The 14,303-nt window shown below is 58.4% G+C and overlaps 1 protein-coding gene across 1 annotated transcript; it reads left to right on the forward strand.

Moving 5' to 3' along the window:
• The first annotated feature begins 7,886 nt into the window (after nucleotides 1–7,886).
• Nucleotides 7,887–14,054, forward strand: EN2 (engrailed homeobox 2). Its single transcript, XM_055589627.1, has 2 exons — nucleotides 7,887–8,544; nucleotides 11,540–14,054. The coding sequence occupies exons 1-2, from the start codon at nucleotides 7,887–7,889 to the stop codon at nucleotides 11,854–11,856; spliced, it is 975 nt and encodes a 324-aa protein (XP_055445602.1). The 3' UTR covers nucleotides 11,857–14,054.
• The last annotated feature ends 249 nt before the right edge of the window (nucleotides 14,055–14,303 follow it).

The raw sequence follows: 14,303 nt of genomic DNA on the forward strand, positions 1-14,303 counted from the left end.
GGGAAGCGAGTTGGAGACGAGTGGAACCGCGCCCCCAGCAGAGGCTGCCAGTTCTGGAAGCCGGAGACCGTGTCACACCCGAGCGAGCAAAGGCCACACCCGGCCCCCGATCCGCACAGCAGACTACCGCCCCCGAAAGGAAAAGTTCGGCGTGCTTGCGAGGGGAACCACGGCCCCCTGGGCGGAGAAGCTGGGTGCTGGCCGAGACCCGTCTACGCGATACCGGGTGGGGCGGAGAGCGCGGAGCCCCTCCCCCTGGCCCGCTCTGGGGAGCAGCGAGGACCGCAACGGATGCTGGGGGCGCTCCTGCCCCGCCACCCGGGGGTCCAGCAAGGTGGCCCGGATGACCGCGGCGCCTGGGTTCCCAGGGAGGGGGCTCTGCTCGCGCCCAGGCTGTGACGGGCGTGCGGCTTTCTCTTGGCTCGACTTCGTGCTTTCTAGGAGTTGGTTTGCCCCGAGGATAGGAGATTTCCGCCGTAGCGGAAAGGCTGGGGCCGGCCTTCGGCCTAGGCTCATGGAGCCTGGCAGCTGCTCGCCTCTGGGTTGCTTCTCCATCCGAAATCCATTCTGGCCTCCGACTTCGGAGAATGTCCCCGAATCGAGGCTTCCTAGCGGTCGAGTCTTGCTTTCACATTCTACCTTCAAGGCTGAGCTTTGCCCGGCTGCTTTGCACGAGCTGCAGCTGAACTTGCATCTGCAAAATAAAGAAAAGCGTCGCCCTAAAGGTGTCGTTTGTTCCGGGCGGCCCGCGCTTTACCCGCCGGCCCCTCAGATCCTCGCCCCCGGGGCCCCAACATCTGAAATCCAGAGGCTGCCCCTGGCCGCCACAGTTAGCCCTGGCCCTGCGAAGAGAGAGCTGAGCCCGGTAGTTAATTAGGACAGCTCGCCTCTCGGGCTCCCAGTAGCTTGGGAGGTGAAAATCCCCAGGAATGTAGGGGCATTAGCTACACACATGGGAAATTCGCCTGCACGTCTGCCTCTCCGACCAGCCTGTGTTTATGCTCCAGCTGGGACTGAGTTCCTGAACTTTGCCGCCTTCACAGAGGCTGCTGTGTCTTAGGGGATTAACTGATAGGAGACACACAAAACCCTGACAACTCCGTAACAGAAAATGCAACGAAGAGCTGCCTGCAGAAAACTAGGAGATTTTTAAAGAGGGATTGAGGAGAGAAGAGTTTTGGGAGGGAGGAGAAAGAGCACTTCCTTACTGTGTCTTGACTTTGAAATATTGCTTTGGTGGGCTTTGGCTTGAGTGGGCAAGGTGGGCTGGAAGGAGGCACAGAAGCAGAAACAAAGGCTGAGGGTCCTGCGGAGGGCAGTTCCCTGGCCCTGGGTCCTGACCGGAACAGTTGCAGCTGCCGGGAGGGAGCCAGCGAGCACCCACCAGGTGGTGGCCACGCCCTGGTGCTCCTCAAAGGCCACCAACCCCCCAAGAGTGTTCTCCTGTCCTGGAATGTACAGGGGACACACCTTCCATGCTCTAGCACTTTCTGCTGAAGTGAAAGCCTTCACTTCATGACTGAGGCCCCCAATTGCAGAGCCTTGCGAGACCCAGGCCCCGTGAGGAGAAATGACCAGCTTTGCTCAACTCAGTGGAATTGATCAGTAATTGAATCCAATATAGGGAATGTTTTCAGTTCATTCACACTTTAGTTTCAGTCTTTTACATCAAGCTATAAATTTTAATATTTCTATTTGATAAAGGAAAACAAAATAATTTCATGACTAACTTGAACATAGGTTTAAAAAGACCTATCTCCTCAATATGTGTATAACTCTCCACATGGAGGGTTCCCCCGGAAGCTCTATTCAATAGCTGACATTTGGAGATGATGGTTTAGATATTTTCTTGCTGATATAAGACCTGGACTAATGAGTTATTTGTGTCCCTAGTTGTCGGTAGGTTGGCTGGACCGGATCCAGGTCATTTAAGTTAAACCTAAATTTGTCTAAAATTCTGGAACTCTCTAGCCACTCAAATCCTGCTTCCAAAAATAGTGTGAAGTCAGCATCTGTGAGTTTACACTCTCTGTGACTTTCTGTGGCTTTTAGGGTAAGAACAAGAAGAAAAGAAACCTCTCTCGCTCCGTGAAGGAGGCAGCTATTCCCAGAGTGCCTTCTGAAGGTCTTGTTTTCCTTGCAAAGATCAAAAGGAAGACAGTGGGTAGATACTATAATTTCTTCCACTATTTGTACATAATTGTAAGATTGGAGAGGGTGGCTGATTATCTTCACGACTCATTATCCGTTTATATGTCTTTACTTCTCGCTTTTGTGTGCTTAGCCAGCTCTCTGAATCCCAACCAAGCCCACTTATTCACCTCTGGATTATTTGGACTGTGTCACTTTCTTCTGGGTTGCCGCAATTCCAAGGGGACATTTTCTTTACCATGGAGGCCTGAGATCAAGGGAGCAGTCTGTATGACTCCCAGCCATGACCCTGCACAGACTACTCCGTCGGCTTGGTGAGGGAAGTGAGTGGAAGTGGGCCCAGCTTCCAGAGGCATCTGCCTTTTACTGGGATGGAGAACAGTGGTGAAAGGGGCCCCTGGAGTGCACGGTGATTCCCAAGCAATCCTAGTGCCGGTCTTTAGAGAAGAGTTGCCTGGCCCTAGAGAAAGCCAGTGGAGGATGTGCCAAGGCAGAGGAATGAGTTGGGGTGTGGGTTTCCTAGCACAAGTAGGGCGATCCTACAATTTCCCTTTAGAAGCCTTTCTTTTTCCTGAGAAGTCAGGTTAGGGGTGATTTCTGCACCTTAGTCTCCAGCTCAGAACTGCCCACCCTCCGCCTGTCTCCCTAGCTCTCCGCCCATCTCTCCAGCCTTCCATGCATTGCCGCAGTCCTCTGCCCAAGGCCCCAGCCCTCCGCCTATCTCCCCAGCCCTCTGCCCATCTTCCCAGCCCTCTGCCCATCGCTGCAGCCTTCTGCCCGTCTCCCCAGCTCTCGCAGGCTGGCACTCAGGCTAAGCATCCGAAGTAGGCCCTCTCCCTGTGACCTGGACAGGAGGGCACCCACTTCTCGCCCCCAGCTCCCAGGGCCCTTTAGCCAAGCCCAAGCAGCTTCTTCTCCGGCTCTGGCGTCAGGGTCCAGACAAGGAGTGCGGCTGGCTGCCCACCCCCTTCCTGAGCCAAGCCTCCGCGGGCGCCGACCCACCCACCAGGCTCTCTCGGGAGCTTGCCGCCCCAGGCAGGGAGAGGCGCCGGAGCCGGAGCGCAGGAGCGGGTGCGTCCCATCCCTCACGACTCTGCAGGCCCCTTCCAGGCCCTCTGGCTGATACGCTTAACCCTTTCCAGGGCTCCTCGGCGAGGTCCCTACCCAGGCCCCCAAGTTCGCCCCAAGCGTCTGCAGGCCTGCGTGTGGCTGGGAGGTAAGCACCCGCGCTTCCTCTGCGCCCCCCTCCCCCGGCCCCGCCCGACCACCCCCTCTCCTCCGCCTGCCCCATCATTTAGGCCTTTGTCTGCAGGCCGGGGTCTCGGCTGCAGCTGCAGGAGCCGAGGGCCGAAGGGGGCTCTCCGCCAGGTCGAGCCCTTTCTCCCGGATCGGCCCTAATTCCCGGCCAGGCGCCAGGATCGGCCGCGCGGAGCTGGCTCTCGGCCACGGGTGCGCGGCTCCCCGGCCTGATTCTGCAAGGGGGTGAGATTTCGCTCTCCGGAATTGTTGGGCACCTCTACCAACCGAGCGACAGGGACCCTGAGAACCAACGCCGCTCATATTACATTGGTTATTATTTATTTTTTCAGTGTCCCCACGCCCACCCAGAGAAGTGTGGGGAGTGAGGGGACAGGACAGAGGCCAGAAAAGTCAGCCTCCTCTGGCGTCGTTTCAAGAAAAAACCGGGAGGCTCCGATCTGCAGCCAGCGTCCCCAGGATCTGCTGCGGCCGCAGATTTCGTCCGGCTTGCGTCGGAGCTGGGGACACACCGGGTCGGGAGCCGCGTCTCCCCTTGATGTGCTCCGAGGTCCGCCTTTGTGCCGCGAGCCTGGGGAGGGCAGGGGGCCGGTTCTCCGGAAGCGGGGGTGGAGGCGGGGGAGGGGGGGGGCGGTGCGGAGGTGCTGCCGACCGTCTTCTCGGTCTGGCTGGAGGAGATAGGATCGGGGATCCCGGGCCGATCGCGGCCTCACCAGGTTGGGGAGAAGCAGATGTCCAGCGCCGGGTCGCCTGGTCACGCGGAGAAGCTTCCCGCTGCTGGGCGGCCGCCGTGTGGGTGGAGAAGCCGAGCGGCATTGCGGGCTGGGCCCAGGGCCCGCACCTCGGGGAGCGGACACTTGGAAATGTGCCTTCCCCCTCTGCCCCGCCTGGGCGCCCCCCGGCGAGAGGTGGGAGGCGGGTGTTGTCCCACATCCTGCGGGGCCTGTCCGGCTTCAAGCATGTCTTAGAGCTTTCAGAAACGGCTTGTGCGGTTTTTGTAAGATTTAGGATTCCCTCCGCCCTGAGCAAATTAACTTTATGCAGCTTCCACCCAGATTCTCCCATCCTCCACCTGTACCTTTGCATGGTGTCCACCCTCGAGGGGAGCTCTTTTGTGGAATTATGTTGAGGTTTGGGCTGGCTTTGTGTGGCCCAATACCCTCTAATGACTTCTCCCTTCCCTCCTCTTTCGGTCTCCTGCAGGCCTCCCCTCTAATCACTGGAGGAGGGCAGCAGGCCATCACTCAGGAATTGTCCTGCTTCCTCAGACCAGCCTCACCTGCGGCCTGGAGACCAGTGTCCGCAGGTTGCTGCCCCCCTCTCCACACCCCCCCAATAAGTGGGGTTAGACTGGAGATGGTGCTGCTTTTGCACAGTTCATGCTGCCGCCAGCAGTTTTCATCTGGACCACCGCTCAGTTAATGCCACGGCACTCAGAGGCAAAAGTGCCCATGACATTAGGGAGTTTTTCTCAGGAGCCAGCCTAAGTGCTTTTCAGGAAACAGGTGGAGAAATTAACCTGGGGTGGCTTTGCAGGAACCAGCCAGCCCTGGGCCCTCCCCCTACCCATTCTGTGATCAGGAGACCCCAAATAATTGGACATTCCCTGATGATTAAGGGTCCCCAGAGTTGCAGGAAAACTCCCCTGCAACCCTAAACGTGTGTAAATAGAGTGTTGCCATAACTTCACCAGCCTCATCTTCCCAGGAGCAGGCAGACTATGGATTTCATTTTTTGAGACACAGGGAGGGCCACTGGCAGGAGTGTGCCTAGCCAGGTAATTTGGTGAAGATCCCTCCACTGAATCTGGGGAGGGAGAGAGAGGTGAGTCACCCCAGTGGAAAGGGTTTCCCCATCCTGACGGAGTCTCATTGGGGACCAATGAACCTCCCCACCTGCCTCCAGAGCCTGCCCACACCCAGCCACTACCTGCATTTAACGGCCAGGTGACCCAGCCTAGTACCTCTTTCTACCCACTTCATGCCTCTCCTCCGTGGGTTAAATTCCCCCAGAAGCACCTTGTAACTGTTGCTTCTAGTTCAACCCAGGCCTCACCCTGGAGCCTGCAGTGGGTGGACCGATTTGGGGTAGAGAGACAATGGGACCCTCGTGGGGACCAAAGGAAAAGCTAAGCAAGTCAAGCCTTCAAGCCTCGAGGTGGCCTGGCGGTCACATTACCATGAAGGCTGCTGGACCAGACCTGCTCCATCCTCCCAGCCTGACAGCCTCCTGCTGGCTGCCCAGGCCCAGGGTCACCGAAAGCAGGCCTCTGTTGCTGGGCACCCTGAAGCCACATGGGCTCTCCCTTTCTCCCCATCCTTCCCATACCCCCTCCAATGTACTTTTGTCATGCCAGTGCTCCAGCACCCTGTGAGTTGCCCTTTCGGATGTTTCTCGAACTTTAAAAATTTCCATGAAAGTGCCTTGTAAATGATGGACAAGCGTGTCTCGGGTCACAACGGGTGTTTGGTGGGGTGTCTGCAGCTGGGGGCAGGGACAGAGGAGTGAAGACGAAGGAGCCACAAGCAGGAGGTGGGAGAAGAGGAAACAGAAATTCCAGTTGGACTTTCTGACAGCAGCTGGAAAGGGAGCTTAGAAAGGATCTTGGAAGGAGGGGAGAGGAGAAGGGAAACAAATTGGGGCCCCACCCCATTTGATTTCTAATTTCCCTTTCATATGGGCCCTCCAGAAAAACTAATTTAAAAGATTTTAAGACGAGAAAAAGAAGTGACTGTCCTGTAGTCCCTCGGACCTTTGGTGGGGTAAAAACTGGGGGTGGGAGATGAGAGGGGGGACTTGGGAGGAGGCAGCCGCTGCGGAGTAGTTTGTTCCACGTGGTTTTGAAGGCTTGGCTGAACCATCCCCTTCCCTTCTCCTTCCAGAAAGAAGATTCGGTTATAATGCGCAGTGCTCCTTTATTCTCTTTCCCCAACACGGAGTTCCACATCGCGTTCCTGAGCTCTTCCGGGTCTGCATGCACGTTTCAGGAGGATCCGTGGCCGGGGTGGGATCCGACCGCATGCACGCGGCTCCTTGCACACGCGCGCACACACGCACGCGCACACTTACAGTGAGTGTCTGCAGAAAGGGGCCTGCGCGTCAGCTCTGCGTTAAAGACGGGAAGCTGCCCGGGTTACCAAAGTCAAATGTAAGTGACAATTCCCCACTCCAGCAAGGCGGACTACCAGAAGTCTCTTTGTATTTCGGCAGCTCATTTAATGTTATTTATGCATTTTGTGCAAGGAATTGTGGGATTTCCCCCCCCACGGTAAACAACATGGAAATGTTAAAAAAAAAAAAAAGCACCCTTCTAGCTCTTGTCCCCGTCCTCGTGTGGGCGACCCGGCGGGGCTGTCGCGGGCGTTTCTCAGATTGCCGAGAAGCCGTGGGGAAAACGCGAGCGCGCGCGCGCGCAGAGGACGCGGCGGCGGTCTCGCGGGTCCAGGCTCTGCACCCGGAGCGCAGGGACGCGGCCCCTTTAAGGGGGGGCGGGGCGGCGGGAGGCCGCTGTCACCGAGCTGGTCACGTGGGCGCGCGGCGCTACGACCATTGGCCCGAGGCACGTGTCCAGGAGACCGGCCCGCGACGTCACTCGAGGGGGCTCGGTTAAAAATAAGAACAAAAATCCAGAGTCCGAGTGTCTCGGGTTGCGCCGAGTGGCCTGGAAATTTCCTGGCCGCGCGGAGGCCGAGGCGCGAGGGCGCGCGGACGGCGAGGGAACGCGGGCGGCCCAGCCCGGTCCGGCCCGGCCCGGCCCGGCCCGCCGCTCACCCATGCGACTCGGGCCGCGGGGCTCGGCGGGGCTCGGCGGGGGCGCCCCGGCCCGCGGCGGGGCGGTGGCCGCGCGCAGGAGCCCGGAGGCCGGCCAAGCGCATCGCGGGCCCGTGGGCCTCCATGTGCGTGCTGGCGGCGGCGGGCGCGCTGACCGCTCGCGCCCCGCACCCTAGAGGGCCGGCTGGGGCGCGCGGGCGGGGGCGGCCGGGCGGCGGCGGCGGCGGCAGCGTTGGCCCGAGCGGGCCCCGGCCGGCGTGAGCGCAGGCGAGCGCGCTGCCTGCATGCGCGGAGCTCCAGCCCCGGGCGGCCGGGCGGCGGCGGCGCCGGAGCCGGAGGCAGCCGGCCGTGGAAAGGCACGCGGAGCACCGAGGCGCCCCGGGTCCGCGCCGGACCTTTGTGACCGTCTAGCTCCTGGGTGCGCTGCGAAGACTCGGACCGCACTGTTTTGAATCTCCCGGCGTCTGGGCGCGGGGCGACTCTTGGTATTTTCTAACTCAACTCGTGGATCGGAACGTGGCTTCGGCTCTGAGCGCGGCTGGAGACGTGTAGGACCTCAGCCCTGGCTGCGGCCGCCGCGCTCGCCCTCGGGAGAGTCGGCGGGGAAGGGACACCGGCCGGCCTCGGGAGTCTCCGCGTGCGGAGCGGAGGAACGGAAGGCTGACTGGTCTCCCCGGAGAACCGACTCGGGATTTGTTGCGAGCAGCATGGAGGAGAATGACCCCAAGCCCAGCGAGGCGGCGGCGGCGGAGGGGCAGCGGCCGCCGGAATCCAGCCCCAGCGGCGGCGCCGGCAGCCCGGGCGACCCGGACACTGGCCGCCGGCGGGCTCTGATGCTGCCTGCGGTCCTGCAGGCGCCGGGCAACCACCAGCACCCACACCGCATCACCAACTTCTTCATCGACAACATCCTGCGGCCCGAGTTTGGCCGTAGAAAGGACGCGGGGACGTGCTGTCCCGGAACCGGAGGAGGCAGAGGCGCCGGGGCAGGCGGCGAAGGCGGCGTGGAGGGAGGCGGCGGCGCGGGCGGCGCGGAGCAGCTCCTGGGGTCGGGCCGGGAGCCCCGGCAGAACGCGCCCGGGGCGCCTGGGGCGGGCGGGCCGCTGCCCGGCGGTGGCGGTAGCGACTCTCCGGGTGACGGCGAAGGCGGCTCCAAGGCGCTCTCACTGCACAGCGGCGCCAAGAAAGGCGGAGACCCCGGGGGTCCCCTAGACGGGGCGCTCAAGGCCCGCGGCTTGGGCGGAGGCGACCTGTCGGTGAGCTCAGACTCGGACAGTTCGCAGGCCAGCGCCAACCTGGGCGCGCAGCCCATGCTCTGGCCGGCTTGGGTATACTGCACGCGCTACTCGGATCGACCTTCTTCAGGTGAGCCCTGGGGACCCGTGCCCCGGCCCGCCGTGGGGAGGCCCGCGGGGTTGCGGGGGCAATGCTGGGGCGGGAACTTACCGGGAGGAAGAAGACACGAGCATCCCTCGCCCCCAACACAAAGACGCGCACACAGCGACATTGTGTGCGGCCGACGCTGACCCGGGCCACGGCCAGGCGGAGAGAGGGGCAGGGTTGATTCACTCGGGGCTACAGATTTCCTAGAACGGCGAAAAATACCAGGACCTCCGTTCTCCCTTGCTTTTGGGGGCCTCTCCTAGCCCCTAGCGTATCCCTGCCCTGGCCGGAGTTTATTTGGTGGGAACGGGGATGGCTGGAAAACAAGCCCGGAAGCGCACACCCTCGCTTGTTCTTCCAACTCGGTCCAGACCCGGACCCACGCCCAGCCCGCCCCGATACCTAGACTCATCCTGCCGCCCCAGTTTCCCAGAGGTGTCCGGGGAAGAAAGCGAGGCTCGGCTGGTCGTACTCAGCTGAGGTTGAGCAGGGGCTGGTGGAGGGATCCGCAGAGGGAAGGAAGGCAGACAGAGGAGCCCTTCGCCCTGTGCCTCGTTTTATTTGCCAAGAGGTGCGCACACAGCTTGGAGGAGGAAGGCCTGCTGTTCCCAGATAGACTGGACCTTTACCGAGCTTTCCTGGGTAGGAAAGGAGCAGATTTCAGAGGAAGTGCGCGGGGGAGCTGGTGAGGGTGTGCAGAGCTTCTGGGCGTCTTTTTCATAGACCCGGGATTTTTAAAAGCTGAGTCCACGTCCCTATAGAAGCATGAGCCGCAGTAAATGAGGGTCTGCGGCTGCGAACCGCCATTAAGCGCAGACTCCGTTTGTCCCCGAGCCGGCCGCGCAGACCGGACCCCCCTTTTCCCCCGAACCCTCAACTGTTTTGCGGGGGTCGTTTACACAGTTCACAGCGCAACTAAGTCACCCCCCTGGTCGCCTGCCCGCAGAAACGGTCTGTGTGCATCTCTGATGAAACCCCAATTTCTCCAGCTAGATCTGAAATTTGCTCCATTGTTCTCGCCTCTCTCCTTTGTTAATATTTAATTAACATATAGGCTCACAGTACGGCCGGCGAGGAGCCGAGGCCCGGCTTTGTGCGGCGCGGGAGTCGCGGCCGCGCCAGGCCCCAGAGGCCGGGGGAAGCCCGGCAGTCGGGCCTGGCTCAGTGGCTGGTTTTCCTGGACTTTAGAAAAAAAAGCCCCGTAAGATAAGATATGTGTTTCCGGGCGTTTACGAAAGCAGCGACGCAGAGTTTTGTTTTGTTTTGTTTTGTTTGCGGAGGTTTGGTCTTTCCGAGACTCTTTAAGTGTTTGCGTTTTGAACGAAAATCAAGAAGGAAAAGGAACTAAAATCTCTGATTTTAGGGAGATTTCCTTTCCATAAAGTGGCCCGGGCCTTTTGTGGGCTGATTGGCGTGTGCAAGCGCCCCGGGACGGGGGAGTTTGGGGGTGGGAACAACGGGCGGGCTGCGCCGCGCGAGGCCGCGGTGGGGGCCTCCGCCGGGCCTGGAGAGGCCTCGCAGGGCCGCCCTCTGCCCGCCTCGCGCGGCGCCCCCGGGACGCGGGCAGCCGCCCCGAATCCGCACCCTCTGGGAAAAAGCCAGGCTGCAGCAGGCGAGGAGCCGGCCACCTCGGCGTGTGAGGGAGTGTGGGCGCGGTGGGGGGCGGGGGGCGCGATGCGCCCGGGTGATGTGTGCCTGAGTGTGCTTCCAATCTTGAAGGCTCGGGGCTTGAGCCGAACAGTCCGGTGCCCCCTCTCCACCGGGCTCTGCCCTCCTTTTCCCATCGTGGCTCCTGGAGACAGCGCAAGGCTCGGTGGGCTGAGGAGGGGGTTCCCCAGGCCTCCTGGGTCTGCGGACCGCCCCAGATCCCTAGCTAGGGAAGGCCTGGGTGATGATCCACCCTCCTGGTCAGAGTGCCCCCTACCCAACCCCCACCTCCCCCTCCCCCGGGCTTCATCCCGAAGAGTCCGGTAGGGCGAGGGGTGGGGACCTGGGTGCTCTAGGCTTCTCCAGCCTCTCAGCCAGGGCTCCTCGGAAGAAGCGTGAGCCGGCCCCCAGCATGACTTCACACACTTCACAGATTAAGACCCCCAGACCTGCAGCCACCACCCCCTCCTGCAAAGGCCTCTTCCCTCTCTGACCCCCTTGCCCCATCTGACCTTTGGAAACCCAGAAAAAGGCAACACTTGGTTGCCTTTCTCAGGCCCTTTCTGTTGCCGGGGCCCTAGGATCCCCAGCGCCACCGTCCTGCACCAACCTCACGTCCTGTGGGGCGGCCGCCCTGGGAAGAGTGTGTCGGTGAGAAATGTGAACCTTCTGCCCAAGGTCAGCAGGGTCCCCCGTGGCCTCCTCAGCTTCTGGGCTGGCAGCAGCGTGTCCCCTCTCCTGGACAGGGGGCTGGGGGGAGACCTGGTGGGGTGAAGGGTGGGAAGCTCCTGCTCTTTCGCCTTAAAGGAAAGGATAGACGTGGGCCCACAGGGCCGGCTGGGGGAGGCAGGCCCCTCCTGTTCTCAGTACCCACCTGAGGCTCGCTCCCATGGCCCCGGGCCAGTGGGGAGACCCCCCTGCACCCGCGGGGCTCTTCCCGCTACTCTGACTGCCCCAACCCCTCCTCCAGTCTGTCCCCCTCATCTCTCTCCCTGCAACCACCCCATCCTGTCCCCATTTGTGGACAGAACCTCAGGGAAGACTTGAAGAAGCCTGGCCACAGAGTTTTGGGGGTTTTGCTGTCCTGACTTTTCCGTTAAGCCTGCCCTTTACCCCCAAGCCCACCGCTCCTGCAGACTTCCTGGCCCCCCTCCCCTCCCCCTCCACGAGAGCTCCGCCCTGGCCCACCCCAAACCCAGCCCTGCTTTCCTCCAGCCGCCACTGGCTGGAGCAGCCTCCTGTGCGGGGTGGCAACCCCCCCACCTGCAGCGTGCAGGCCGGCCGGAGCCCTCCTAACCCGCGCTCTGTGTGTCCACCGTGCCCCCCCCAGGTCCCAGATCTCGCAAACCAAAGAAGAAGAACCCCAACAAAGAAGACAAGCGGCCCCGCACGGCCTTCACGGCAGAGCAGCTGCAGCGCCTCAAAGCGGAGTTCCAGACCAACAGGTACCTGACGGAGCAGCGGCGCCAGAGCCTGGCGCAGGAGCTCAGCCTCAACGAGTCACAGATCAAGATCTGGTTCCAGAACAAGCGCGCCAAGATCAAGAAGGCCACGGGCAGCAAGAACACGCTGGCCGTGCACCTCATGGCGCAGGGCCTGTACAACCACTCCACCACAGCCAAGGAGGGCAAGTCGGACAGCGAGTAGGGCGGGCGGGCGGGCGCCACGTCCCAGCCCGCCCTGGCTAAATGATGCAATAATTTAAAATCAGAAATCAAGGGCCAGTGTATAAAGATTATACCAGCATTAATAGTGAAGATATCGTGTATTAGCTATGGTTCTGCAATATTCTATGTATATATAATTTACAGGAGGTGTAAAATCCAAAATATCTGACTATAAAATATTTTTTGAGTTTTTTTAAGTGTATGAGATTATGCTAACTTTATGTTGGGTTTTGTTTTTGTTTTTTGCAAAGGGGGCTACTTAGGGTTTCATCTTTTTTAATCCCCTAAGTTCCATTATGGGACATCGGACACTTTTTTTTTTTTTTTTCAAAAGAAGAAAAAATTAAAACAACTTGCTGAAGTCCAAAGATTTTTATTGCTGCATTTCACACGACTGTGAACCGAATAAATAGCTCCTACTTGGTCCTGAGTTCTTCCACTTTGTTTGTGTGGGCTTGATGAGGCCGGCAGGAGGGTCCACATGCCCAGGCGGCTGGGCCTCGGTCCGGTGCCCTGCTCCCCGGGGCTGCCTGGGCCGGGCCGCGCCAGCTCCCCTCCTCCCCTCTTCCTGCCTTCTCTCCCTGTCTCCTCCTCGCTGAGGCCTGACCCCTGCCTCCCTGCATCCTTCCGTCTGCATCTGCGTCGTTGTCCCCTGTCCAGCTGCCCGCCTCCAGCGCCAGAGTGTCCCACCTCTGGCACCGCTCCGAGGCTCAGGGCGCCAGTGGCTGGAGGCTCACAGGCTTCGGGGCGTCCTGTCCCTCCAGACCTGGGCCCAGAAGCTCTCCTGCGGCTCCATCAGCTGCCCAGGCAATGCCCAGGGGGCCCAGAAACGCAGCCAAGGTCTGCTGGGTTTGCCTCGGGGGGCTGCGGAGTCCTGAAGAAGGAGCTGGCGGTTCCCCTCTTTCCTTTTTCTTTTTCTTCACTTTCTTTTCTTTTTTTCTGTTTTTAAAGTGGCCGCTTCTGCTATAGAGAGCATTCTTTCATGGTAAATATGTGTGCATGTGTACATATATCTGTGTGTGTGCTCATATACACACAAACAGACGTGTAAGAGTCCACGTGTAAGAGTCCGCAGTTCTAGAACATGTGGCTACCTTGACTTTTAAAGGAACTCAGAATTCTCCAGGATCTAGAGGAAAGAAGAAAATGTGTAAATAATCATTTCTTATCTCTTTTTGTCTTTTCTTGTTTTTTTTTTTAAATATACATTTTATTTTTTGAAGTGTGGTACAGTGTAAATGAAATATATTCAATATATCCCCACCAAGTACATATATATAAACGAACACATTATCTATATCTTTATCTGTAGCTCCACACTGTCTTCTGTTTATTGTATGGAAAAAGAATTGTGTCCAAATGTCCGTCTGTGCCGGGACAGCCTAGGGGGGGTCCCCCGGGCCCTGCCCTGAGGACTGAGGGTGAACTTCTCTCTTTGCCTTAAACCTCTTTATTTCACTGCGATAATAATTTCACTTTGTACATACTAGCATAAACCTTTTTTTTTTTTTTAAGAAAAAAAAACCTATAAAAGCAAAAGTTGTAATTTAAAATTCTGTGAATAACCATCTGCTGCTTAGGAAACTCAATGAAATGATATGCCTTTTTAGCAGGAAGCAAAGTTTTGGGGTTTTTATTTTTTTTTTTTTATTTTTTAGTTTATTACACATGTGCATTTTACAGTCCCAGTAGCAAATATTTATAATCTTATAAGAAATGAATGTTTCTATTTACGACTGTGGTTCTCAAAATTGTGAACATTTCCCCCGCATTTTTGTGTGTTGAAATTCTTGAAAGTTACATTAAATAAAAAAAAAAACCACTTTATTGTAAAATATCAGTTGTCCAAGATGGAATGAGTAGGTCTTTTTTTTTTAAGTGTGTTTCTGAGCCCAGCTGACCTGCCGTGGTGCTCAGATGCTCAGATCTTTCCCTCCACGGCAGGCGTGCACATGCCTACCTTTGTAGCCAGAGGCATAATTTTTTTTTTTAATAATGAAGACACTTTGGATGTCTCCTGTATGAGTACAGAACAACCAAAGGAATTTAAGTACACATTTCTTTACCAGAAGGAAGTGTTCCAAAGTCCGGTGCTTTTTCTTTGAATAGATATTTAAAATCCTGCAGAACACAACAGGTCTCCGGCCCTGGCTGCTCCCGGACAGAGGCGCTCAGCCCCTGGGGAGAGGAGCTCTCACTTGACCTGCGGCAAAGAGGCTCTTCTCCTTTACGTTGGGTTGTTGTCTTTTACCCAGAGCACGGACTGACGGCATCCCAAGGCGGATGCAGGGAAAGGACCGGAAGTGGATGGGAGTTTTGACCTCGGGAACTGCAACTCACCTGGCCTCAGAGGACAGCCGACATGGCCCTGTGAACCCCACTGTTCTATTTCCAAACTCTCTTGGCTACAGTTTTCTTCTCCCAGTA

This window comes from Bubalus kerabau, chromosome 8 (genome assembly GCF_029407905.1).
Source record: "Bubalus kerabau isolate K-KA32 ecotype Philippines breed swamp buffalo chromosome 8, PCC_UOA_SB_1v2, whole genome shotgun sequence".
Taxonomy (NCBI): domain Eukaryota; kingdom Metazoa; phylum Chordata; class Mammalia; order Artiodactyla; family Bovidae; genus Bubalus; species Bubalus kerabau.